This window comes from Elephas maximus, chromosome 27, assembly GCF_024166365.1.
Source record: "Elephas maximus indicus isolate mEleMax1 chromosome 27, mEleMax1 primary haplotype, whole genome shotgun sequence".
Lineage (NCBI taxonomy): Eukaryota > Metazoa > Chordata > Mammalia > Proboscidea > Elephantidae > Elephas > Elephas maximus.
The window spans coordinates 6,568,212-6,592,817 of NC_064845.1; the positions used below are offsets into that span (position 1 = coordinate 6,568,212).

At 45.9% G+C, this 24,606-nt stretch overlaps 2 protein-coding genes across 5 annotated transcripts in view; both read left to right on the forward strand.

The window, feature by feature from the left end:
- The first annotated feature begins 1,395 nt into the window (after positions 1-1,395).
- Positions 1,396-6,506, forward strand: TMPPE (transmembrane protein with metallophosphoesterase domain). 2 transcript variants are annotated; one of them, XM_049871188.1, is made up of 2 exons: positions 1,396-1,485; positions 4,258-6,506. In XM_049871188.1, exon 2 carries the CDS (start codon positions 4,367-4,369, stop codon positions 5,708-5,710), a length of 1,344 nt encoding a protein of 447 aa, XP_049727145.1. In that variant the 5' UTR covers positions 1,396-1,485; positions 4,258-4,366; the 3' UTR covers positions 5,711-6,506. The 2 variants fall into 2 exon arrangements, with proteins under 2 accessions (XP_049727145.1, XP_049727146.1); XM_049871189.1 differs by lacking the exon at positions 1,396-1,485 and adding an exon at positions 1,687-1,768.
- GLB1 (galactosidase beta 1) overlaps positions 1,401-24,606 on the forward strand; it is a 115,887-nt gene continuing 92,681 nt past the window's right edge. For 2 of the 3 annotated variants that reach the window (XM_049871183.1, XM_049871184.1), the window contains exon 1: positions 1,401-1,485. In XM_049871183.1, the coding sequence (XP_049727140.1) occupies positions 1,411-1,485 (75 nt within the window). In that variant the 5' untranslated portion in view covers positions 1,401-1,410. Of the gene's footprint in view, positions 1,486-1,687; positions 1,769-24,606 lie in introns of those variants that run through there. The other variant, XM_049871185.1, reaches the window with a different exon arrangement.

The following is a 24,606-nucleotide window of genomic DNA, read 5'->3' on the forward strand; positions in this document are numbered from 1 at the left end:
TTCTAATCCACAGTCTATACTCAGTTTTTGTTCACTGTCCCAATAATACCTTTTCGAGCTGCTTTTTCTTTGGTCCAAGATGCAATCCCGGATCATGCATGGCACTTCGTTGTCATGTCTCTTTAGTGGAACCGAAACCAAACCAGTTGCCCTTGAGTCAGTTGTGAGCCATGTGATCCCCTGGGTGTCAGAATAGAGCTGTGCTCCATGAGGTCTCAAATGACTGCCTTTGTTCTGAAAAAAAAAAAAACTGAGGTGGGCTCAAACCTCTAATCTTTTCGTTAGCAGCCAAGCACCACCCAGCAGCCCCTCTTTAAGGGAGACCTTGTTTTTTCCTTGACTTTGACACATGGCACTGAACCCTCCTGAGACCTAAAAACTATTTCCGAATTTCAAGCATTTTAATGGATTTTAAAAATATTATAAATGTAAATTTCGATAAAAATTTACACTGAAATATAGGTCAAAACTGGATCTTGAAATTCACTGAATAGGAAAGCTCATAGGGAAAACGGATCCATCAAAAGGGTTGAGATTGATTTTTAACTTGAGCGCAGAGCCCTATTACGACGGCAAAGCAGTTTCCATCTGTTTTACCGGGCTGCGCATCTCTGCTTCCCTGTTCTTATGCTACTATTGAGGTATCTCCACTTCTCCGCATCGGTTTTTGTTTTTTGTTGTTGTTTTTTGACAGAGCACAAGTTTTTTTATTGTTGTTGAAAACGTACACCAATTCAACAACAACCGCAGAGGCTTCGGTTTTGGTTTGGACCCCATCCTTAGAGTTTCTGCGGCGGAGCGGGGGGGGGGGGTCTCAGTATCTGCATTTCTAACAAGTTCCTGGTACTGCAGGGCCCACACTTTGAGAGCCCCAGGTTTAGAGTTTCCCGGAGAGCTCCCTGTGCTCGGCTACGATTCTATCTAGTCCGCTTCCATTGCCCTGGAGTGATTCCGACTCATAGCGACCCTACAGGACAGAGCAGAACTGCCCCACAGGGTTTCCAAGGCTGTCATCTTACAGAAGCAGACTAACACATAGACTTGGCAGCTCTCTTTTCCCCCTTCTGCCCTCTCAAGGCAGCCAGGGAGCGAGAAGACCCTTGTCCATGCCCAACCCCCGGGCGCGTTATCAAGCTGCTGTTCCAAAGGGGCCGCTCTGCCCGGCAGACGCCGGCAAAAGCCAGATAACACCGCCGCGTCTTGGAGTCACGCGGCCGCGGGTGGCCCCCAGGCTGGCCCTGCCCGCGCGTCTCCACCCCGGATCTGCGCTGCGCTGCCAGGGGCGGGCGCGGGGCGGGCGCGGGGCGGGGCTGGCGGCGGGGCTGTCGCCAGGCGGCGGGTCCTCAGTCAGCTGACGCCGAGCGGCTGGCCCGGGCGCCCACTGCGGAGCCGGCCGGTCGGAGCGCGAACATGCCGGGGCTCCTGGTTCGCGCCCTCTCTCTGCTGCTGGTGCCGCTGCTGCTGGGCTCGGCGCGCGGCTTGCATGTGAGTCCGTGGGCCCGCGCGGGGACGCACTGATTGGGGACCTGCTGGTGGGGGCCGACTGGGGCCGCGGCTGCCCGGGGTCCCTCAAGGTGGGGACTATGAGACCCCCGAGGCACCGCCGGCAGGCAGGCAGGCAGCCGGCGGGGCGCAGGCAGAGGACCGGGCCTCCCGCCAGGGGCGGGCCGTGCGTCCTTCCCGGTAGCCCCGTCGCCCGTGGTTCCGCCTCTGCCGCCCTTCGCTCAGACTCACCTTTCCACCGGCGGAGCGAGGGGCTTGAGATAAGGTGAGCCCCAAACCTTTCCAGCTTTGAAGTCTGCCGGGAGGGGGGTTCCAAGCTGCTCGCGTTCCTGCAGGACGCCTCGGCTCTGGCTCGGGGCTCCCTCCCTTGTCCGGTTGGGGCTCTGTGGAGCGCTCCGGAAGGGGAAAAACGGGGTCAGGAGAGGCCCCCGCACTGGCGGCGCGGGTTCTTTTCCTCTGGGGTGCGCTCCGTTTGCAGCCAGGCGCTTCTCGCTCCTCCCCGCCGCCTGCGATTGGAGTTGGATTTCTCATCTCGTGTGGGTTCGGCGGTCCAGGTGGAGAGCGGGCAGGGGCCAGGCTGCAGGTGGCCGCCAGCGTTGATGGCGGGATGTCTGGCGGGGCGACTGGGCGAGGTGTGGAGACGCCCAGGTTTGGCTGGAGAGAGGAAAGACAGCCCCTGGCCACCCGTCCTCGCAGGATAGCCCGGCAGTGACGGGGAGGGGCTCCGAAGCGCTGCCTGGGAGCTGTGCATCACCCCCAGGAGAGGAGGGTGGGCAGTTGAAACTGGGACCTGCCGCTCTGCACGCTCGGCGAACAAACAGAGTTGGGTGGGCTAAGTCTGGGGCATGTTTTAGGTAGAATTTAGTTGGAATTTGAGTCCATTGATTTGTAAATAACACCTTTTGATAAAAAGCCTTTCGGTACGGTATCTGAAACCAAAAAGACAAATGCTCTGCCGTCCAGTTGATTCCGATTCCGACTCATAGCGACCCCATAGGACAGAGTAGAGCTGCCACATAGAGTTTCCTGGTGGATCTGAACTACCGGCGGTTAGTAGCCTTAGCACTTAACCACTAGGCCACCAGGGCCCCAGCGACCCTATTAAATATCCATTGCCATGGAGTCAATTCTGACTCACAGCGACCCTATGTTGTTGTTGTTAGGTGCCATCGAGTCAGATCCAACTCATAGCGACCCTGTGTACCACAGAAGGAAACACTACCTGGTCCTGCACCATCCTTACAATTGTTGTTATGCTTGAGCCCATTGTTGTACCCACTGTGCCAATCCATTTCGTAATACCAAATTAAAAAATAAAAATCCGTTGCCCTCCAGTCGATTCTGACTCATAGCGACCCTAAAGAACAGAGCAGAACTGCCCCTAGGGTTCCCAAGCAGCACCTGGTGGATTCAAACTGTCTACCTTTTGGTTCACAGCTATAGCTCTTAACCACTAGGCCACCAGGGTTTCCAGTGACCCTATAATAGGTCAAAAATAGGTCACCTCAAATTGAGTATTTGCTGCCTTCTTTCATCCCCCTCGCCCTCCTGTGGTACTCCAGCCCCAGTTTTCCTAGAGTAGGTGCCTTGTCTGGGAGGCTTGGAGAAGCCTTAGGTTCAGCTGGGAACCCAAGTGAGGGTGGAGTTGGGGAACAGAAAGTTCAAGGGAACCTGGTAGGGTAGGCACAGAAAAGCAGATCTTATCAATATCCGGAGGAGGGGGAGGAAGTGGAAAGATAGGATTTAGGGGTGAGGAGCTGGGTGGACAGAGCAGCCCCCTGGGTCATGGTTGCACTTAATCTTGTGCACTGTCATTCAGCAGGTGGGTGAACTGTGGCTGCCATCCCAAAGTCCACGCAGGGAGGCCGGCTGCTCCCCAGGAATTCTTACATCAGGTGTTTACGTCTCCTTTATGGGCTGAGAGCTGAAGGAAGACATCTGTGGGTCTGGGCTAGCTTTACATTATTTCCTCGTTTACACTTATTAAGGACAGCAATTCTCCAACTTTAACTCATATTAGAAATTAAAGCTGAGAAATTTAAAAAATATTTGTTAATTTGTTTAAAAAAATAAGTCGATTATGTATTAATAGCATTAACATTTTTATGAAAAATTACAGTATATCCCCCTAAATTTTAGGGCCAAGAGTGGCATTGTTTTACATTTTTGCAAATCTGTTTAATGTCTGTCTTAATAGATGACAGTGGGAGTCTCATTTCTGCTTCTGCGTTTAGTCTGTTGCTATATCACATGTTGTGTAGCCCATGGAAAACTCCACTGTACGCCCATGAGGGAATGAGAATGGAAGAGGAAGTAATGGCTTAGTGTCATTATTTGAGGAAATTTTGACTTCATGAACCCCCCTAAAAGGGCCTTGGGGACCCCAGAGGTCCCTGGACCATACTTTAAGAACTGCTGACTTTGAATCATTTTCTTATTGTAAAAAAAATTCAGCCCTGCCAACATGCCTTTGGTCACAAGCCTGTTTTGAGCAATGATTTGTGATGGAGCTGCCTGCCATTGTAGGGGAAAAAAAAACCTTAAACGTACAGAAAACTGTAGGTAAGAAAATGAAAACCACCTATCGTATCACAATCCTATGTGTTTGTATTTTAATAACAAAGAATAGCAACTGACTGGTATTTGAATGGCTTGGATTCAAGGTGGGTTGGGAAGACCTAAGTGGCCTTCAGGTTTTGAATGGGGATGAGGACTCTAATATCCCACAAAGCTGATGCCAGTTCCTGGTTGCAGGCGGAGTTGACCTGGAAACCTCTCCTTGGCCACTGTTCTATCTAAGGAACTCACCTTCCAGAGCCTGCCTGAACAGAACTGGTGGGGGACCCTTCTAGGAGCAGAGAAAATGGCGACCTTCAGGCAGCTGTCCCTGGGCATGAAGGCCACCCTGGCTGCTGGTATTCTCTTCATGTCCATGATCATCTCCCGCTCTTATCTGGCAGGGAGCCTGGAGCTCAGGGCCTGGCGTTGGCTGTTCCGCCTGCAGCTTGTCCTGTTTGTCAACTCGCTTATGCTCATTGGTTCCCTCTACATCTGGCGTAGCACAGTGAGCAACCTCTGCCACTCCCCAGCCGCGGAGTCAGCCTGTTTTCGGCTCTGGAAGATGGCTGTCGTGACGTTTCTGGCCCTGGCCCACTCCAGTTTCTTCACCATGCTCTTTTTAGTGGCCGAGGAGCCCTATCTCTTCTCCTTGGCAGCCTACTCCTGCCTCGGGGCATACATCATCATGGTCTTCTTCCTCTGTATCCTCAGTGGCATGGAACAGGCCTACCAGTTCTTGGCCTGGCGCAGTGGCAGGGTTGTCAGCAGCCTTGATAAGACAAGGAGGCTGGCACTCAGGCCGGCCTTGGCGGTGGCAGTGACCACCATGCTCAGCGTGGTTGGCTTTCTGAATGCTGCCCAGCCTCCAGCCGTGAAAACCGTGGAGGTGCCCATCCATCAGCTGCCCCCCTCTATGAACAATCTCAAGATTGCACTCCTCTCAGACATCCACTTGGGCCCCACAGTGGGCAGGACCAAGATGGAGATGTTTGTGAGGATGGTGAACGTGCTGGAGCCAGACATCACAGTGATCGTGGGTGACCTGTCCGATTCGGAAGCGTCGATCCTGCAGACGGCCGTGGCCCCCTTGGGCCAGCTTCGTTCACGCCTTGGCACCTACTTCGTCACTGGAAATCATGAGTACTACACGTCGGATGTCAGCAACTGGTTTGCACTGCTGGAATCCCTGCATGTTCGGCCCCTTCACAATGAGAATGTGAAGATTTCTGCAACAGGGGCCCAACATGGTGGTCATGAAGATGGCGACTGGATCTGCTTGGCTGGGGTGGATGATATCGAAGCAGATATCCTGCACTACGCTGGCCACGGCATGGACCTCGTCAAGGCCCTGGGGGACTGCAGCCCAGACCATACCACCATCTTGCTAGCTCACCAGCCCCTGGCTGCCAAGAGAGCCCTCCAGGCACGGCCAGATATTAACCTGATCCTTTCTGGGCACACACACGCTGGGCAGATCTTCCCCTTGAACGTGGCGGCCTATCTCCTGAACCCTTTTTTTGCTGGTCTCTACCACGTGGCCCAGACAACGTTTGTGTATGTCAGCCCAGGCACGGCCTACTATGGAATACCAATGAGGCTGGGTAGCAGGGCAGAGATTACGGAGCTCATCCTGCAACAGGCCCCCTGAGCACGGCCCTGCCCTTGCCCTTCACTCTGTCCTCTCGTCTTCAGAGTAGTCTGCCTGCTTTACCTCCACAGCCTCTCCTGCCCAGCCCTGCCAGCACGCCGTTGGTCACAAGCCCCATTTGAACAGTGATTTGCCCTGGAGCTGCCTATCAAGTTCAGAGCCAGGTTAACTCTGTAGATGGCCGGTTGCCTTTTTATATGCTTTTGTGTGGCCACCATGGTCATGTATATAAGAACGTGCATATATTTTCTGAATGGTGTGATGTGAGACCCTCCTTCTATGCATAGTTCACAGTAAGAATCCAAACATGGGGCTGCTTTAGAGGGATCCCTCTAGAAAGCGGAGCAGGGAAGGAAGGAGCAGGCGTGTTTTCCTCTTGGTGTTTTTCACCCATCTTTAGGACTTAGCTTCCAGAATCATTGATCCAGAACTTTTCTGAGGATGGGAGCAGTCTTGTTGGGAAATCTGGGAGAGCAGGCAAGATGGAGGCCCCTCTGACTACTGGAGAAAAATGGCTTATTTTCCCCCTTGACCCTGTCAGCGTCACCTTTATCAAAGGCATCAGTAAAACCCGCTGGGATACAAGGCGTACCTTGTACACAGCGTTGGATGCTGCTGTTTAACTGCCTGTTCTCCTGGACCTTTGAGGGTGGGGGGAGGTGGAAAGAAATATGAACAGTGTGGTAGGTGATGATAACAATCCTGCTGCTTAGGAATTCTGAGGGGTTTTTGCCTCCCTCATCTTGCTTATACAACACAGGTGAGCAGCAGGGTTGAGTCCCTCCAGTCAGGGCAGGCGTCCTTGTTCCCTGTTGGAGAAAGACTCCCAGTCATAAGAAAATCAACAGTGGGCCCAGGTCCTCAGCCTTCTCAGTGAGGTCCTTTCTGACAGGATGGGTATTTGACCCTAGGTTCAAAGAGCCTCTCATTTCTGACATGAGAGGTGGGCTGACAAGAGTAGGGTTGAGGTGAGGTGGAGCCCTGGTGGCACAGTGGTTAAAGTGCTTGGCTGCCAACCGGTTCGCTGGCGGTTCGAACCCACCAGCCACTGTGCAGGAGAAAGATGTGGTGGTCTGCTTCTATAAAGATTTACGGGCTTGGAAACCCTATAGGGCAGTTCTGCCCTGTCCCGTAGGGTCACTAATGAGTCAGAATCGACTTGAGGGCAGTGGGTTTACCTTTCTTGGGTGGGTGAGGTAATTAGGGACAGGCTGTTTTTCCCTGTTTACAGGTGAGGACAGTGAGGCATTGGCAACATGGTGAGGTGAGGGGGAGATTCGGTGCCAGAAGCCAGACCTTCCACCTCCCAATAAAAGTGTTCTTTGCACCATCTGAGGGTTACGTTACAGGTGCATGCAGGATTCAAACGTGGAAAGAGAATGAACAAGGAACTGTAGAGCCTGATGTTCTTTCAAAATGATTTCCTTGAAACTGGTTTCAATTCACATACAACTGCATGAACTGGAACCTGGAAGGGAGTCGGCTCATTTCTGTTCAGGATGTTGGTTAATTCTGAAGAAGAGCCAGGGAACTGAAACCCCCCTCCCAGGTTTGAGTCTGAGTTTTTGTGAGAAGCCAAAGTTCACTCTGCCAAAGGGGAAGTCCAGGCTTGGATGGGAGTGGCGAGGCTCTGTGTCTCAGGCAGGGCTTCCCTTCCACTTGGCCCTGCCTGTGGAGTTCTGGGATTGTCCTTCCTGATGGGTGGCTTCCAGCCCACCTGCCTGATCCCTTAAGAGCTGACCTTGGATGATAGGGCCATCTCTGCTGGCCTCTCGACCATGTTTAGAATCAACCCTACTCTTGTCAGCCAGAGACGAGAGGCCCTTTGACCCTAGGGTGAAATACACATCTTGTTAGGAAAGACCTGACTGAGAAGACTGGGGACTTGGGCCCAGTGTTGATTTTCTTATGACTGGGAGTCTTTCTCCAACAGAGAACAGAGACACCTGCCCTGACTGGAGGGACTCAACTCTGCTGCTCACTGGTCAGGCAGCATGGGGCGAGTGACTTGATCTCATTGAGCCTCAGCTTTCGTCAGCCATAAGATGGGGGTTATTGTATCTACCTCAAGATTGTTTCATTGGGAGAGTATTCAGAGATGGTGCAAGAGTTGCCCGTAGCACAGAAAACACAGTAAGCACTCAAATGTTAGTTTTTAAACGTCCCAATGAGGCTTGCTAAGGAATGGTTCCCTGTCAGTCTTGGGCATGGGTAACCAGAGAACGCGTGGAGCAGCCAATCTGGGGAACAGGTGGGCAGCTGCCATCTGCTGCCAGGACCCGTGGATTTGTCAAAGCAGCAATTGCGGGCGTTTGCTCTCTTCTGTCTGTGTACGTGTCTCTTTGTGCATGCTCTGCCTGGCCAGAGGGAATGTCTTCATTTTCCTTCTTGTTTCCTCGTCTACAATGGGGTACCCAGGGGATCCTGGAGAGTAGCCCTTTTGGTTCCCTGGAAGCCAAGGTATGTGATAGCGGGCCATCCAGTCAAGTTTAAAATGTGTCTTTGAGTTGAGATTCTGGTGGGTTCCTTACCGTTTCCCCTTGTGTTTGATTATCCTTATAGCCAGGAATACATTTGGGAGAAGGGACCAGGGAAGGGACCCCAGTGAGCCGTTTTTTCAACACATTTTGCAAATGGGATTGTAGGAGAGGTGCAGTACCTTGCCCAGGTTGGTGGCCCAGCACCCAGTTCGCCGGGTCCTTTCTCCATGGCGCCACGTGGTGGTCGCCACCCCTCTGCCTCTCGGGGAGGCTGCTCTTCCAAACGTTCTTACTTTTTTGTGGTCGATCCCATTTTGGGGGATCACTCTTACTGGCTTTTCAGCTCTCTTTTGTTTTGGATTTCACCAGACTGGGCACGTTGGGAGGAAATCCTGGTGGCATAGTAGTTAAGTGCTACAGCTGCAAACCAAAAGGTTGGCAGTTTGAATCCACCAGGTGTTCCTTGGAAACTCTATGGGGCACTTCTACTCTGTTCTATAGGGTCGCTATGAGTCAGAATCAACTCAAAGGCAACAGGTTTGGTCTTTTTTTGGCTTGGGCATGTTGGGCAGGCCTTGTGCTCTTCAGTGGGGTGGGTGACGTTTGACTCACCTGATACACCACTTCATGGTTTTTTGACTTTGGGTCATTCTCATCAGTGCCCTGAGCTTGATGAAACTGGTTTTCCTCAAATCCTTTTTTTTTTTTCTTGTTCCGTTTCTTCTTCTCAAATGCCAGCATTTTGTGGCCTTGTACACCCTCCAATCTCCCTGAAGTCCTTACTGGATGGATTCCTCTTTGCTAACAGAAATAAAACAGGCCCATCCCACGTGCCCATGAAATAGTTGTCAACACTTCTCACACTTGCTTTGTATTCCCAGACCTAGTGGAAGTTTTCCCAGCAGAAATTTCTTCGTTACTATCCAGATATTGCCTGGTGGGGGCTCTATATGGCACCCTTTATACCTCTGTCCTTTGTTCTTTACCCATTTACCTTCTTTGTTTCGTTTATGTGGTGGCTAGGGAGAGGTGGTGGGAATTACCAGGAACTGTTACTTGAAGCTCAGTAATTCTTGCCATTTCATTTTTTTTTTTAATGCTAAATGTAAGTTAAAATGAAAGCTAATGCCTTTTAAAAATTAAAAATAGCATGTATGTTGTTGTATGCCATCAAGTCGCATGATGTTGTTGTAGTAGCAATAATTTAATCCTCCTGCCTGTCAATTCCAGATATCCATCCATCCATTTTTTTCCTTATTTTAACTTAAACTTTATTACAGACGTTTAAAAATATTCAAAAAGTAGAAAAGCATATTGAATTCCCATGAACTCATCACCCAGCTTCAACACTTGTGACCGTTTTGCCGTTCTCTCTCACCTACCCCCTGCCCCACATCCTTATATTATTATTATTTTTGGCGGGGAGAGGGCTGAAGTATATTAAGGCAAATCCTAGAAAACATGTAATTTCACACAAGTATTTCAGCACATTTTTTTTAAAGCATAGCCATAGTGCTTATAATTATCATATTTAACAAAATTAACAGTGATTCTTTAACATCATCTAATATCCAATTAGCATTCAGTTTTTCCTAAATTATCTGTTATATCTCTTTATAATTCTTTTATTGAAACAAGATCTTAAAACAAGGTTGTTACGTTGTGCTTTGATACAGCTCCTAAATCTCTTTAAATCTATAACCTTCTCCATTTCCCCATTTTAGGTCATTTATTTGCTCAAGTTACCTGGGACATATGTCTTAGAATTTCCCACATTTTAGATCTGTGGTGTTCTTTAACATGTTCTTCTATTGCTTGTATTTCCTGTAAACTGGTACTTAGTGCTGGAGGCTGGATTAGATTCACGTTGAACTCTTTTGGTTGGAAGACTTGTTGCTGAGTCCCTGCTATTACATCCCACTGGGACTGGCACTTCGCCTTCAGTAGTGCTGAGATTGACCAGTGGGCTCAGGTGTTGTCAGCCTGATACGTCTTGTCCACTGTCAAGTCCTCATCATCTTTTCGTCTAATGTTTTAGCGGCCATTGGTGATTGTGGCTGAGAGGGGTTGCCAATGGGTGATTTTTTAAAGCCCATCTTTTCTTCTACGTTTACTAGCTGTGATTCTTCTACAAAGAACTTTCCTCATTAACTGTTTGCTTATTCTATAAAAGCATGTATAGTAAAGGCAAGCTAGATGCTTGATTCTTCCCATCTATTTATCAATTTTCAGAATAATGAATTGGGGCTCTAGCAACCTCCAAGGTTGACCAATAAGTTTTTCTTTTCTTTTTTTGGTGGTGGTGTTGGTGCATATTTTCATGAATTTGCATATTTTCCATATCTGATGTGTTTCCGTCCGTTAAAATCATAAATATTTTGATGCTCAGAGTATCCCATCTTTGGTCATTTGGGGCCCCTTTAAAGGGTCATCTTGATGTGACTGTAATAGTTTTTGATAGTCTTAGACTCGTCTTGTGCATACTCTGTCTCAGACTTGATTAAGGAAGTTTTTGAAGGAAGAGTCCTGGTTCTAACTTTTAGTGGGAATATTTAGAGACTACAATTACAGGAGCTATTTGCTACTGACTAGTATCTTTTCTAACCTATTTCTGTGGGTTGTACCAGGAAATAAAATATTTTTTCTTAGAAAAAGAAAAATTTATTCTAGTATTTCCAGTTCAAATGGAAGAATACAAGTTTTTAACTTAACTTTCTTGGATTTTTTTTTTTCTCTTTTACACTAACAGTGTAACAACCTGACATAATTACTTATTTACTTTATCCTACTATATTATGATTCAAAATAATAATACCAATGTTATTAAGATGAACTCTACTGGACGTAGCAGGGTTTTTTTTTTTTTTTTGAATACAGTTTAAGGTTTATTTTTTCTTCTTAGGCTCAATACAGTCAAAACTCTATTTCACAGTCACTTGAAATAATTCTTTTGTGTGTAGAAAGTTAGGTTTCTTTGTTTTCAGTTTTTAAGATTTGTATTTTTTTATTTAATTTCATTGTTTCAACTATGCACTTATCTTTTCTCTGAGATGAGGGAGAAGAATTAAATCTGTAAATGTCTGTGAGTCTGTGAGGATTGGGTACTAGCACCAGACCATGTGCTTGTTTCTAGTCCATTCTGCCATGTTCCTTCCTCTTCGATTATAATGTACATTCTTTATCCAGCCTTTAGGAATGCTGGGAAAAAGTCTTTTTGGAACAAGACAGGCATACATAAATAATAAAAATAGAACACACACTACAGCAGGTCATCCAGAAGTTTGTTCAGATCCATGGTTGAGTTTCAGCCATTCCCTGGGGTTGTTTTGCTGTTTCTTCAGTGTGTCTGATGTGATGTAATGGTGTTTTAAAGGTCTAAGCTCTGGCATAATCAAATTTGTCATGTAATCACCTAAAGTATTCTTTGTCTTCGTTCTGTGAACTCTGGAATCTGAGAGACCCATAGCCATGGATTGAATTGTGTCCCCCCAAAATATGTGTCAACTTGGCTAGGCCATGATTCCCAGTATTGCGTGATTGTCCACCATTTTGTCATCTGATGTGATTTTCCTATGTGTTGTAAATCCTATCTCTATGATGTTGATGAGAAGGGTGGGATTAGTGGCAGGTATGTGAATGAGGCAGGACTCAACCTACAAGATTAGGTTGTGTCTTAGCCAATCTCTTTTGAGATATAAAAGAGAGAATTGAGCAGAGAGACATGGGGACCTCATACCATCAAAAAACAAGAGCCAGGAGAATAGCATGTCATTTGAACCTGGGGACCCCGTTTTGAGAAACTCTTTGACCAAGGGCAGATTGATGACAAGGACTTTCCTCCAGAGCCAACAGAGGGAGAAAGCCGTCCCCTGGAGGTGATGCCCTGAATTCGGCCTTCTAGCCTTCTAGACTGTGAGAGAATAAATTTCACTTTGTTAAAGCCATCCACTTGTCATATTTTTGTTATAGCAGCACTAGATGACTAAGACACTCATGGTGTAAAAACCCTCTTCTCCCCCTTCCTTTTTTTCTTCCCTCAGTTCCTTTTCCCTCACCCCTAGGGTGCTAGAAGATGGGGTCTTTGCTGCCCTAGAGCTGAACAGCTCCTGCCAGGAGTTCCTGAGATTCCTGGGTCTCTGGGGGTGAGTTGAAAAGGTGGGTAGTGTTTATAGGGTGCACCATTGAGTAGATGCTTAATAGAGTTATAACAAGACAGAGTGTCTTCACAATCAGCATGACGCTGTAACTTGTCATCTCACTGAGCTCCTTTATTTCTTTATTCTGGTTGAGGAACGTGCACAAGCAATGCAAATATAATTATTTTCAATCCCAAGGATTAGGAAACTCGGGGAATTACCTGCTGATGTAAGTATAAGTGTTATGTTTGATATTTGTTAAAGAGATGCTTATTTACCACTGAAATAATCTAAGGTGAATAAATAACTTAAAAAATTCCATGGGACAGTGTTTGGTCCCTGATGTATTTGGTCCAAGGGTGTTTTGTTTGTACTGCTATGTTTTTTTCTCCAGTATTACATGCATTATGTCTGTGGGGGGGGGGGGGTGCCTTGTGAAGGTGTGGACTTTGCTTTGCATGGAATTGACTTTTAGTTTTTAAGTTTTCTGTGACCTCGTGTATTGTAAATACTGTTGATACCACACCCTTGCATGTGTGAAATAAAACTGTGGCTCTTTGGTAATCCAGTCTAGCGCCATTATTTTTAGAAGAGGGTGTGACTGACATACAGGGCTTTGGGGCATTTGCATTTTGGCGGTGTAGACTTGGAAGGCACCTCACCTCTTCTCCTCATACAGTTCTTCATCACCTCACTTGGCAGTTGTGCTACCGCTCGTAGACATTAAGGAAGCTGCCTCTTAGAGACTAGATCCTCACAGGTCTTTAAATGTTGAATGGCGTCACAATGGAGTCATGAAGTCCATTCTCCCTGTTTACCTTGTCCATGACAGTCAACAAGGGACCCTGGTGGCACAGTGGTTAAGCGCTCAGCTACCAACTGAAAAGTTGGTGGTGTGAACCTGCCAGCTACTCTGGGAGAAAGGTAATGGCAATCTGCTATAAAAGATTACAGCCTTGGAAACCCTACGGGGCAATTCTCCTCTGTCCAACCGGGTCGCTGTGAGTCTGGAATCGACTCAGTGGCAATGGGGGTGACAGTCAACAGAAGCTGTCGTAGATGCTGCTGCTTTTGCAGCTGTCCAGATGGGTCCCTTCTGTGTTGCTTTTCTAGGCTTGGGTTTCAGAGACTTCCCACTGCTCCCCAGGTCCAAGGAACATGGTGTCATTCAAAAACCCGACCAACGCGACATTCTAAGGAATGTCCTGACAGTCAAGGTCTCTTGTGTGAGAGAGAAGGGCGGTCAGCACAGCTCTGGGGCAAGAAGATGAATGTGTACTGCTCTCTTGCCCACTTAAAAACAAATGCCTTTGATCCTTTTTATTGATAGAGCTTGAAAAGATAAAAACATTAGCTGGGGGCTGCATTTGTCTGTTCTAATAATGTCACACCCACACAGCAGCTGCCTTTGGGGCCACTCCTTGGTCAATTAAGTATTCCACCATCATCAACTGTGATCTCTTTTTGCAGGGGCCTCACAGGTGACTTGAATGGAGATATGGTGGGGCCATCTTTAAGCCTTTGAGGAGTGGACACTAATATCCGCAATTCCAGGAGGACTGTGGAATCAATTCAGATTTATATCGATTGGGGGCATGGATGGGATAGTTTCAGGACTTCTACTTGACTTTCCCTCCATTGTGGCTCACTCATGGCAAGGGTTGTGCTGGCTGTTAAGTAAATCCATCCCTATTTGCACTTAGGACAAGGGATATCACCATAGGTGGGTCCACTGACTAATTGAACCCACTCTGAGAAGGACTTGGGCCAAGACTCGTTTTATCCCCTGATCTCCCTAAAAGCCATAAAGGAGAGTGATGACATTTCAGGTACCCTGGAACCCTGGTGTCACAGTGGTTAAGGGTTCAGCTGCTAGCCAAAAGGTTGGCAGTTCAAATCCACTAGGTGCTCCTTGGAAACCCTATGGGGTAGTTCCACTGTGTCTTAACCAGGTCGCTATGAGTCAGAATCATCTTGACGGTAATGGGTGTTAGATTTTTGGTTTGGGTATCCAGCAATCCTCAGAAGGCCTGAGGGTGTCCTTTCCCTAGGACATAGGTATTCTAGGTCCTGTTGGGGAAGTATTTATTGTGTGTACTTGGGGTGGCATCACAGCGCCCTTCCGCAAGGGGATCCCTCTAACCTTCCCTTTAAGCACTTGGCTTTATGTCAGAGAACTGGCTCAGAGCGGGGAACTAGATGAAGGAATCACAATTTTCCATTGCAGCAGCTGATGTCAGCCTTCTGCTTGCCAGCTCTTGATTTTTTTGTTTTTGTTTTGCTAGACATATCAAGCAACACCCTCACTGGCTGCCTCTGGGAATGCTGTGGGTTATTATCCATTGTCACAGAGCCCTGCGGTAACATACCCTGGTTGCCACTCTGCCCTTGCTCGTCATTGTGGTAATTATATCCACTTGATTCTGCCACTTAAATGGTTGTCTTAGTTATCTAGTGCAGCTATAACGAATACCACAAGTGGATGGCTTCAATAGAAATTTATTTTCTCACAGTTTAGAAGGCTAGAAATCCGAATGCTCTAGGGGAAGGCTTTCTGTCCCTGTCTGCTGTGGGAGAAGGTCCTTGTCTCTATGCGTTCTGTTTCCTGGTTCCTTGGAGATCTCCATGGGGTTTGGCTTCTATTTTATACCTTGTAACACATTGACTCAAGGCACATCCTACACTAATCCTGCCTCACTAACAGAGAAAACCCATTCCCCAATGGGATTATAACCACAGGCACAAACCAAAAAAAAAAAAACAAACAAACCTGTTGTCATCAAGTCAATTCCGACTCACAGCTACCCTATAAGATAGAGTAGAACTGCCCCATAGGGTTTTCAAGGGGCAGCTGGTGGATTCAAACTGGTGACCTTTTGGTTTGCAACTGAGCTTTTAAACACTGTGCCCCAGGGCTCCAACTACATGCATAGAGATTAAGATTTACAACACATATTTTCTGGGGACACAATTCAATCCATAACAGTGGTCGTACCTTGATTATGCCGGATTTCATCTCCAGTGACACTAGAGAGCCCAGGCTCATGGCAGCATCTTCTGTCATACCTCACCTACAGAGGACAGTCCTTGTGGAGCTTCTCAGGGATACCAGGGCCCTCTTCATGAGTGCGTTTGTCACTGAAGGGAGTATTCTCTGGGCTGCCCTGGACAACGTAGTCAGATGGTGAGTTCTCTGGTCACATCTTGACATTTCCACATTTTGAGCCATCTTACACCTTCCACAGGACACCAAGGTGGCCCTGGCCTCTCCCCCCATTTCCTCCAGGCCAGTATCGTGTCCAGATTCTAGGGAACCATCTGAGCAGCATAAGGACTGGCTTCCAGTGCCTTTACTAAGATGGTAAATCATGAGTCATGGGAGAGCACATCAAGTCAGTAGGCTTCCCCCACTCAACCTTATATCCTGCCTCCTCCAGGCCCACTCCCAGTGTCTTTCTGTGATTAAATCCTGGCCTTACTTTCTGCATAGCCTGCCTTCTGGTGGGGGGAAGTGTGAGTCTCCTTAAACACTGCCACAGAAGCCTCTGGCTTTCCAAAACACCTTGAGTGGGTGGCTGACCTGAGACTGTCAACCGGTTTCTTTCTTCAAGAGTTCCAAGTCTGTTAACAAAAACCCAGGTGACTTCACAGCCCTCACAGTTAGCAGACCCCACTGCGTCCAAAAAATAAGGTGGGTTGGTGGCTGGATGGAGCCGTGGGGTACAGCGAATGCAGATGCCAACTCCTCCCCTTCTGCCTGTGCCTCCTTTCACTCCAGCACAAGTAGGGGTCTTGGTATTTGCACAGCACAGAATATCACCACCTCACTTAGCACCAGTAGTGGAGCTCTTGTTGCCATTTGCCATATGAGAAATCCTGGTATAGTGTCATCTCCTGAGGAGCTGCTGTTGAAGCCAATCTTAGTACCAGTTGTCTTAATTTGGATTCCTCTGGAAGCAGAATATGAAACTAGGGTTTGGATGCAATTTGTTTGAGAAGTGACTCCAGGGCGCAGGAACGAGGGACAGGTGGTGGGTGGGAAGAAGAAGAAGCTACATCAGATGTATGTCATGGTTATCAGTCTGGGCAACAGGAACATGGTTCTGCCAAGACCTCCTGAAAAATGCACAAATGACCCCAGAATCGTCTGCCTAAAAGCCAGGAGAATGCAGTTATCCTCCTGTTCCGTCCCCCATTGGTTGATGGCTGTCCCCAGGGACATGAACCCCCCAGCACTCCTGGACTCCTGGGCTGAGCAGGTTCCTATGGTGTTAGGGCAGGAAAGCTAAAAGACATGAGATGAGCTGTGTTGTGTACTAGAGTGGAGATGCTGTGGCCACACCGTGCTGAGCTGGTGCAGAACTGTCCACAACCAGTGGGTCAAGAGGAAGATCAAAGGGGATGGCCACGCCAGCATGTTGTATTTATTTATGTATGCTTTAAAAAAATGCTCTTCTCTACCTTCTTTTTTCACCCTACATCTATTGGAGATCTTTCCACATTAGAAAAGGTGGAGTACCTCATTATTCCCAAGAACTACATAATATTTCATCCGTCCATCTATCTGTCTATCATCTATCTATCTGTCCATCTATCTATCATCTATCTAATCTGTCATCTATCTACCTACACACACACACCACATATACCACAATTTATTTCATCAGTCCACTTTTTTTTGTGTCAACATTTTATTAGGAAAAATTCCAGACATACAAAAGAGTTGAAAAAATTTCATACCCACCATCTAGATTCTACCATTAACATATTACCATTAATCCATCCATCTATCTGGAAACCCTGGTGGTGTAGTAGTTAAGAGATATGGCTGCTAACCTACAAGGTTGGCAGTTCAAATCCACCAGGTGTTCCTTGGAAACCCTATGGGGTAGTTCTGTTCTGTCCTATAAGGTCCCTATGAGTCAGAATTGACTTGATGGCAATGGGTTTGGTTTTTTGTTTTTTATCCTTCTATCTATCCATCAATCCTTGTTTTTTTTTTTTTTGGATGCATTTCAAAGTAAGTTGCAGGCATCCGTGCACTTACCTTCAAATACTTCAGCATGCATACCACTAGCTAGAGGTCAATATATTTGTTTATAGTTCTTTTTTTTTTTTTTTCTCTTTTCAGGTAAAGTTTACATGCAATGAAATGCAGAAATATTAAGCACACCAGTTGATGAGTTTGACAAATGCACACCCCGTGTAACCTGAAACCCTATCCAGCCATAGGACATTACCATTCCCCAGGAAGTTCCTTCAAGCCCTTCCCAGGAAATACCTGCCCCACCCTGCAGAAGCAATAACTGTTCTGATTTTTCCTCATTGTAATTAGATTTGCCTGTTCCAGACCTTCATGTAAATGGGTTCCTGCTCCATGAACACATTTGTGTAAGGCTTCTTTCACTTAGCCTCCCATTTCTGAGATTCATTCACGTTGTTGCAAGTATCAGTAGTTTGTTCTTTTTTATTGCTGAGTAGTATTTCGTCATATGAATACACCACAGTTTGTTTATCTGTTCCCCCGTTGGTAGATGTTTGGGTTGTTTCCAGTTTTGGACTATTCTGCATACAGCTGCTATGAACATTCTGAACATTCTTCTGTAAGTCTTTTCATGGATACATGTTTTTATTTCTCTTGTAATCAGTCTACTTTAAAAAATATATATTTTATTGTATTTGAAGTGAATGTTTACACAGCAAATTAAGTTTCCATTTAATAATTTTTATTTTATATAAATTGTTCTGTGACATTGGTTACAATTTTCACAATGCATCAGCGTTCTCATTATTTCCATTCTGTTTGTTCTGTTTCCGTTGATCTAACTTCCCTGCTCTTCCTTGCCTTCTCATGTTTGCCTTGGGTGAATGTTGACCGTTTGGTTTCCTATAGTTGATTGTTTATGGGAGCACATTACTCACAGGTGATATTGTTTATTTTATAAGCCAATCTATTATTTAGCTGAAAAGTAACTTCCAGGAGTGGCTTCAGTTCCAACTTCAAAAGGTATCTTAGCGTGTTAGACTCAGGGGTTCCTCTAGTTTCTATTGGTCCATTAAGCCTGGTCTTTCCTAGGAATTTGAATTTTGTTCTACATTTACCTTCCATTCTATCCAGGACCTTCTATTGTGTCTCTGGTCAGAATGGTCAGCAGTATAGCTGGGCACCACCCAGTTCTTCCTGAATCAGTAACCAGTCTACCTTTAAAGGGCAATTTGGTTTAAACAGAGTTGCAGTAAAAAAAATAAAAATAAAAAATTGTACATTTGTAAGTACATCCATGGGGAAAATTCTGGGGAAAGGGCACATGCATTTAAAAAAATTTTTTATTATGGAAAAATTCAAACATACAGATATAGAAGGAATACCTGTTGTCATGGATTAAATCGTGTCCCCCAAAAATACTTGTCAACTTGGTTAGGCCATGATTCTCAGTATTGTGTGATTGTCCTCCATTTTGTGATTGATATAATTTTCCTATATGTTGTAAATCCTAATCTCTGCCTATGGTTAATGAGGCAAGACTCAATCTATAAGATTGGATTGTGTCTTGAGCCAATCTCTTTTGAGATATAAAAGAGAGGAGTGAGGAGAGAGACAGGGGGACCTCATACCACCAAGAAAGCACTGGGAGCAGAGTGTGTCCTTTGGGCCTGGGGTTCCTGCATGGAGATGCTCCTAGTCCAGGGGAAGATTGATGACAAGGACCTTCTCCAGAGCCAACAGAGACAGAAAGACTTCCCTGGAGCTGATGCCCTAAATTTGGACTTGTAGCCTATTAGACTGTAAGAAAATAAATTTCTCTTTGTTAAAGTCATCTACTTGTGGTATTTTCTGTTATAGCAGCACTGGATAACCAGGACACCGTGTATCCATCACCCGGCTTCAACAATGTGTAATTTTGCTATAGGTACTCTCTATTCTTTTTGTTTTCTCTTTTTGTCTCATATGTCATGTAATTCCATCCCTAAATTTTTCTGTATGCCCCTCTAACTGATGAGAACTTTTTTCTTTTATATAATCACTATGCCATTGTTACCCTAACAGTTAATGTGAATTCTTTAACAATATCTAATGCCCAGGCTGTGTTCAGTTTTGTCCTATCTCAATGTTGTCTTTTTAACAGTTTTTTAGAATCAGAATCCAAATGAGGTCTACACATTGCATTAGGTTGTTATGCCTCTTAACTCATCCTTTATTTTCTAACAATATCCCACTCTTAACTCCTCATTTTTATTTTAACACTATTGATTTGTTGGAGCAGCTCGATCATTTGACTTTTAGAGTGCCCCACATTTAGGATTTGGCTTATTGCTTCCTTGTGGTATCATTAGATTCAGGTTCAGTTTAGATTTAGGTTCAGTAATGAGGAATACTTCATAGGTAGGGCTGTGTACTTCCTGTTGAATCATAACATGAGGGACTTAATGCCTGGTTTTCCACTTTTAGTGAGGCTGAGATGGAGCAGAGGCAGCACATGGAATCTTCCAGACCCCTTCTTTATAAAATTTCCATCAACCTTTCTAATGGTTCTAACGTTCTGTAAAAATGACGTGGGGGTGGTGCTTGACCTCCTCTAACTTCACGAGAGGGAAGGAGAATCAAGATCAACAGCCCAAGGCTGATTCCTCTGAGGTGGAGGTCAGACATACCTCCTCCCTCCACCATCTTTACCAATTCTGACACCAACCGTCCCTCCCACAGCACTCACTACTTCTCTGCTGGGTTCGATAATTCATTGCAATGGCCACACAGAACTCACAGACAATACCCATGGTTTTGAGGCTTATTAGGGAAGCAACAGGTTACAATTCAGGTTCGTTCAGGAACGCTCAGGATGCAGTTCTTCCATCAGGACAGCCTCTTCCTAACTGTGCTCGCAGGCATGCCTCTCTGCCCCCTTGGCTTTCAGCTCTAGCTCCAGCTTTGTGGGTCAGCATACCTAGTTCCACCAAGTGCCCTTGGCCCAGAGGCACTCTGCTTTCTCACTGTGTGGGCTAGAAAGCCCACCACGCCATCTCCTGCCAGTCTTTCCCGCCTTGGTGGTGGTGGTATCCTCCTTCTGCTCTGAAATTGGCTCTCTTTTACGCCTAGTGGGTGGGCCAAACTGACCAGTCCCCTTGGTAGGCTGTGATTACCCTGTCTGCACAGTTCTGCCCAATCACCTGGGTGGAAGCTCCATGACCATGGCGAGAAAGGCCACACAAAAGCAATCTATCGCGCTGCACATCCGTTAATCATCTCTTCTATCCTTATTAGCTGGGACTCTACGAAAAATTTTTTCCTTTCTGGTCAACTTTAGAGTTACCCTGAAATACAGTTCTTACGTGAAAGGGAGATCAACTGCTTGATTCTTTCTCTTTTCATATTTTACAGTAATGAGTTGGTACTCTGGCAAGGTGATGAATGATATTTTCCCCGTCTGTTTATAATTATGAACTCATAGATTTTAACATCCATGTAGTTATTTATCTTTTTTCCAGTTGGTATGGCTCTCTCTCTTTTTAATGCTCAAATTCCCCGCACCTGTCCTGCTCTTCTGTTTAGTTCCCGTGTCCTACACCTAATCCAGCCCTGGTCCTGTGGCTTCTGCCTCATTACCTCTGCCAGGTCTACGTCTTTGCTTCCCTTCTTACTCCTTCAGAAGAAAGGCTAGAGTGCTGAATGTTTAAAAACATGTCTGATTCTATCATTCTTCCAGTAAATTGCTCTCCATAGCTCTTGGCATAAAGTCCAGTCCTTTAATGTGGCCTTTGGGCCTTATTTGCTCTGGACCCTGCCCAAGTCCTCTGCTCAGCAGCCTGCCATATTTTCTTTGCCTCTGTTGCCCTCCCCTTGGCTCACTCCTCCTCATTCTGGGGCTTAGCTTAGGCCAGGGATTCTCAGCCCTGGTTGCACATGACATCATCTGGGCAGCTTTTAAAAAAGACCAATACCTGGGCTCCACCCAAGACAAATTAAAACCTGAATCTCTGGGGCTGGGTCGAGGCCTGACTTTGTTATTTCGAAAAGCTTGCATAGGTGGTTCTGATATGCAGCCAGGGTTGAGAACCACAGTTCTGGGCATTCCTTCCTCTGGGAAGCTTGCCCACACCCCGCATGTAGCACCCGGTTCTGGCCCTTACTCTGCGACTTTGGCCTCGCTGTGTTAATTCTTGACTTTCTTCCACACTAGGTGGAAGCTTCCTGTGGACAGCAGCCACATCTGTTTAGCCCCCCTTTGTGATTGTGCAGAACACAGTAGATTCTTGGTAATGATTTGTAAATGTGTTGCAAGGAGATATTTGGGCCCAACTTTGAGGTTGCTTGAAGGCCAAGAGGATATCCTGCTGTATTAATTTCCTAAGGCTAATATAAAAAAATACCACAAACTGGGTGGATTATAAGAATATACTTTTTTTTTTTTGTCTCACAGTTTTGGAGGTTAGAAGTCAGAATTCAGGAGTCGAAATTACTCGACGGCAACAGTCAGAATTTGGTGTGTCAGCAGGACCATGCTCTCTGGCTCCAGGGGAAGATTCTTTCTGGTCTCTCCCAGGTTCTGGTTGCTCCAGACATTCCTTGGCTCGTAACTGCAGCACAACTCCATCTATGGCCCTTTTGCCTCCGTCTGCCTGTCTCTTCTCTTTTTTACCAACACCACTCAGATTAGACTAGGACCCACCCTACTGCATTGTGACCTCAAGTCATGAAGATGATAACATCTTCAAAAACCTTTTTTCCAAACAAGGTCACAATCACAGGTCCTGAGAGTCAGGATTTCAACATACCTTTTTGGGGGACACCATTCAATCCACAACACCCACCGTGTGTGCAACTAAGGCGAGGTTCCATTGTCTGCCACCACCATTTCTTGCCATCCTCATCTCCTGCTCCGCCAAACCCGTTTCTCTAGACAAGTGGGCTTCAAACAGCCCTTTCCTTTTTCCAGCTCTGCCCGAAGTGGCTTCGCTCCCTTCTCACCTGCCCAAAAAAATTCCCTAACGTAAGGGCCACCTTGGAACTCACAGAACTTGTGGGGTACCCTTAGTTGACATTTAGTCATATACATTCTGTAAGACTGTTTTCAAAATCATTCTTTTCTTTAAGAGATTTTGCCTTTTAATTTCCTGAGAGGAAATTAAATCCTTGTTTAGTAAAAGAATAAAGGGATATCAAATAGGCACTTTTGCTTTTTTTTTTTAATACTGAGTTTTTGGTGAAAGTTTACACAGCAACTTCTGTTCCCATTTAACAATTTCTATACATATTATTGAGTGACATTGTTTACATTTTCTTCATTGTGTCAGCATTCTCAGTATTTCTGCCCTGGTTGTTCAGCTTCCATTAATTCAAGTTCCTTGCCCCGCGCCCCCCATCATCTCATCTTTGCTTAAGGTAAATGTTGACAGTTTCGTCACAAATGGATTTTTTTTTTTTTAAAGGAGCACAGTACTCACAGGTAATATTGTTCATTTTAAAAGCCAGTCTTATTTAGCTGAAAGGTAACCTCCAGGAGTAGTTTCAGTTCCAAGTTTAAAGTGTATCTCAGGGTGATAGTCTTGGGGTGTCTTAGTTATCTAGTGCCACAATAAAAGGAATAACCATAAGAAGATGGCTTTAACAAACGGAATTTTTTTTTATCAGAGTTTAGGAGGCTACAAGTCCAAATTTAGAGCATTGGCTCTAGAGGAAGTCTTTCCCTGTTGGCTCTGGAAGAAGGTCCTTGTCTCTTCAACTTCTGCTTCCTGGTTCCTTGGAGATCTCCATGTGTCTTGGCATCTATCTTATCCCATCTCTGCTCACTCTATGATTTAAACCAAAACCAAACCCATTGCCGTCAAGTCGATTCCAACTCATAGTGACCCTAAAGGACAGAGTAGAACTGCCTCATAGGGTTTCCAAGGAGTGGCTGGTAGATTTGAACTGCTGATCTTTTGTTTAGCAGCGAGCTCTTAACCACTGTGCCACCAGGGCTGCCTGTATGGTTTAATCTGTTTTATATTTCAAAAGAGACTGACTCAAGATATACCCTGTACTAATCCTGCCTCATTAACATAACAAAGACAACCCATTATAACCAAATGGGATTATAACCACAGGCATAGAGTTTAGGATTTACAACACATATTTTTGGGAGGACATAATTAGATGCATAACACCGGGGTTTCTCTAATCTCTACCAGTCCAGCAAGTCTGGCCTTTTTAAAAAAAGAATTAGAGTTTCCAAAGGAAGGAAGGAATGGGGAGGGGGAAATGACTAACCAGCTAGTAGACTAGCGAAGGGAAAGATGACACTCGATATAGGGGGAGTCAGCACTACTTGACCAAGGCAAAGTCATAGACGCTTCCTAGACCCATCCAAACACCTTGAGGGACCAAGTTCCTGGGGCTGAGGGCTGGGGACGTTGGTCTAAAAAGACATCTAGGTCAATTGGCATAACATAGTTCATAAAGAAAATATTCTATATCCAACTTTCCTAAGTAGCGTCTGGGGTCTTAAAAGGTTGTAAGCAGCCATCTAAGATATTTCTATTGGTCCCATCCTGTCCAGAGCAAACGAGAATGAAGAAAACTAAAGACACAAAGAAAATACTAGCCCAAATGACTAATGAAGAATCACAGCCTCCACCAGCCTGAGCCCAGAAGAACAAGATGGCACCCGGCTACCACCACTGACTGCTCTGACAGGAATCACAACAGAGGGTCCTGGACAGAGTGGGAGAAAAACGTAGAACAAAATTCAAATTCACAAAAAAAGACCAGCCTTGCTGGTCTGACAAGGACTGGAGGAACCTTCGAGACTCTGGCCCCCGGACACCCTCGTGACTCAGGACTGAAGCCACTCCCGAAGTCCACCTTTCAGCCAAAGATTAGACAGGCCTATAAAACAAACAATAACACACATGAGGAACATGCTTCTTAGTTCAGTCAAGTGTACGAGACCAAATGGGCAACACCTGCCCAGAAGCAAAGATGAGAAGGCAGGAAGGACAGGAAAGCTGGACGAATGGACACGGAGAACGGGGGGCAGAAAGGGGAGAGTGCTGACACATTGTGGAGATTGCAACCAACGTCACAAAACAGTTTGTGTATAAATTTTTCAATGAGAACCTAAATTGTGCTGTAAACATTCACCTAAAGCACAATAAAATTTTAAAACAAAATAATCTGTGTTTTGTTCTATGATTTTTTCCCATTCTATCAGGACCATCTGTTGTGTCCCTGGTCAGAAAGGTTGGTAATGGTAGCCAGGCACCAACTATTTCTGGTCTCTGGATAGATAAGGCTGTGGTTCGT

What these genes read in the sequence shown, in the direction of transcription:
- TMPPE (XM_049871188.1), top strand. Translation starts at nt 4,367, where the DNA reads ATGGCGACCTTCAGGCAGCTGTCCCTGGGCATGAAGGCCACCCTGGCT.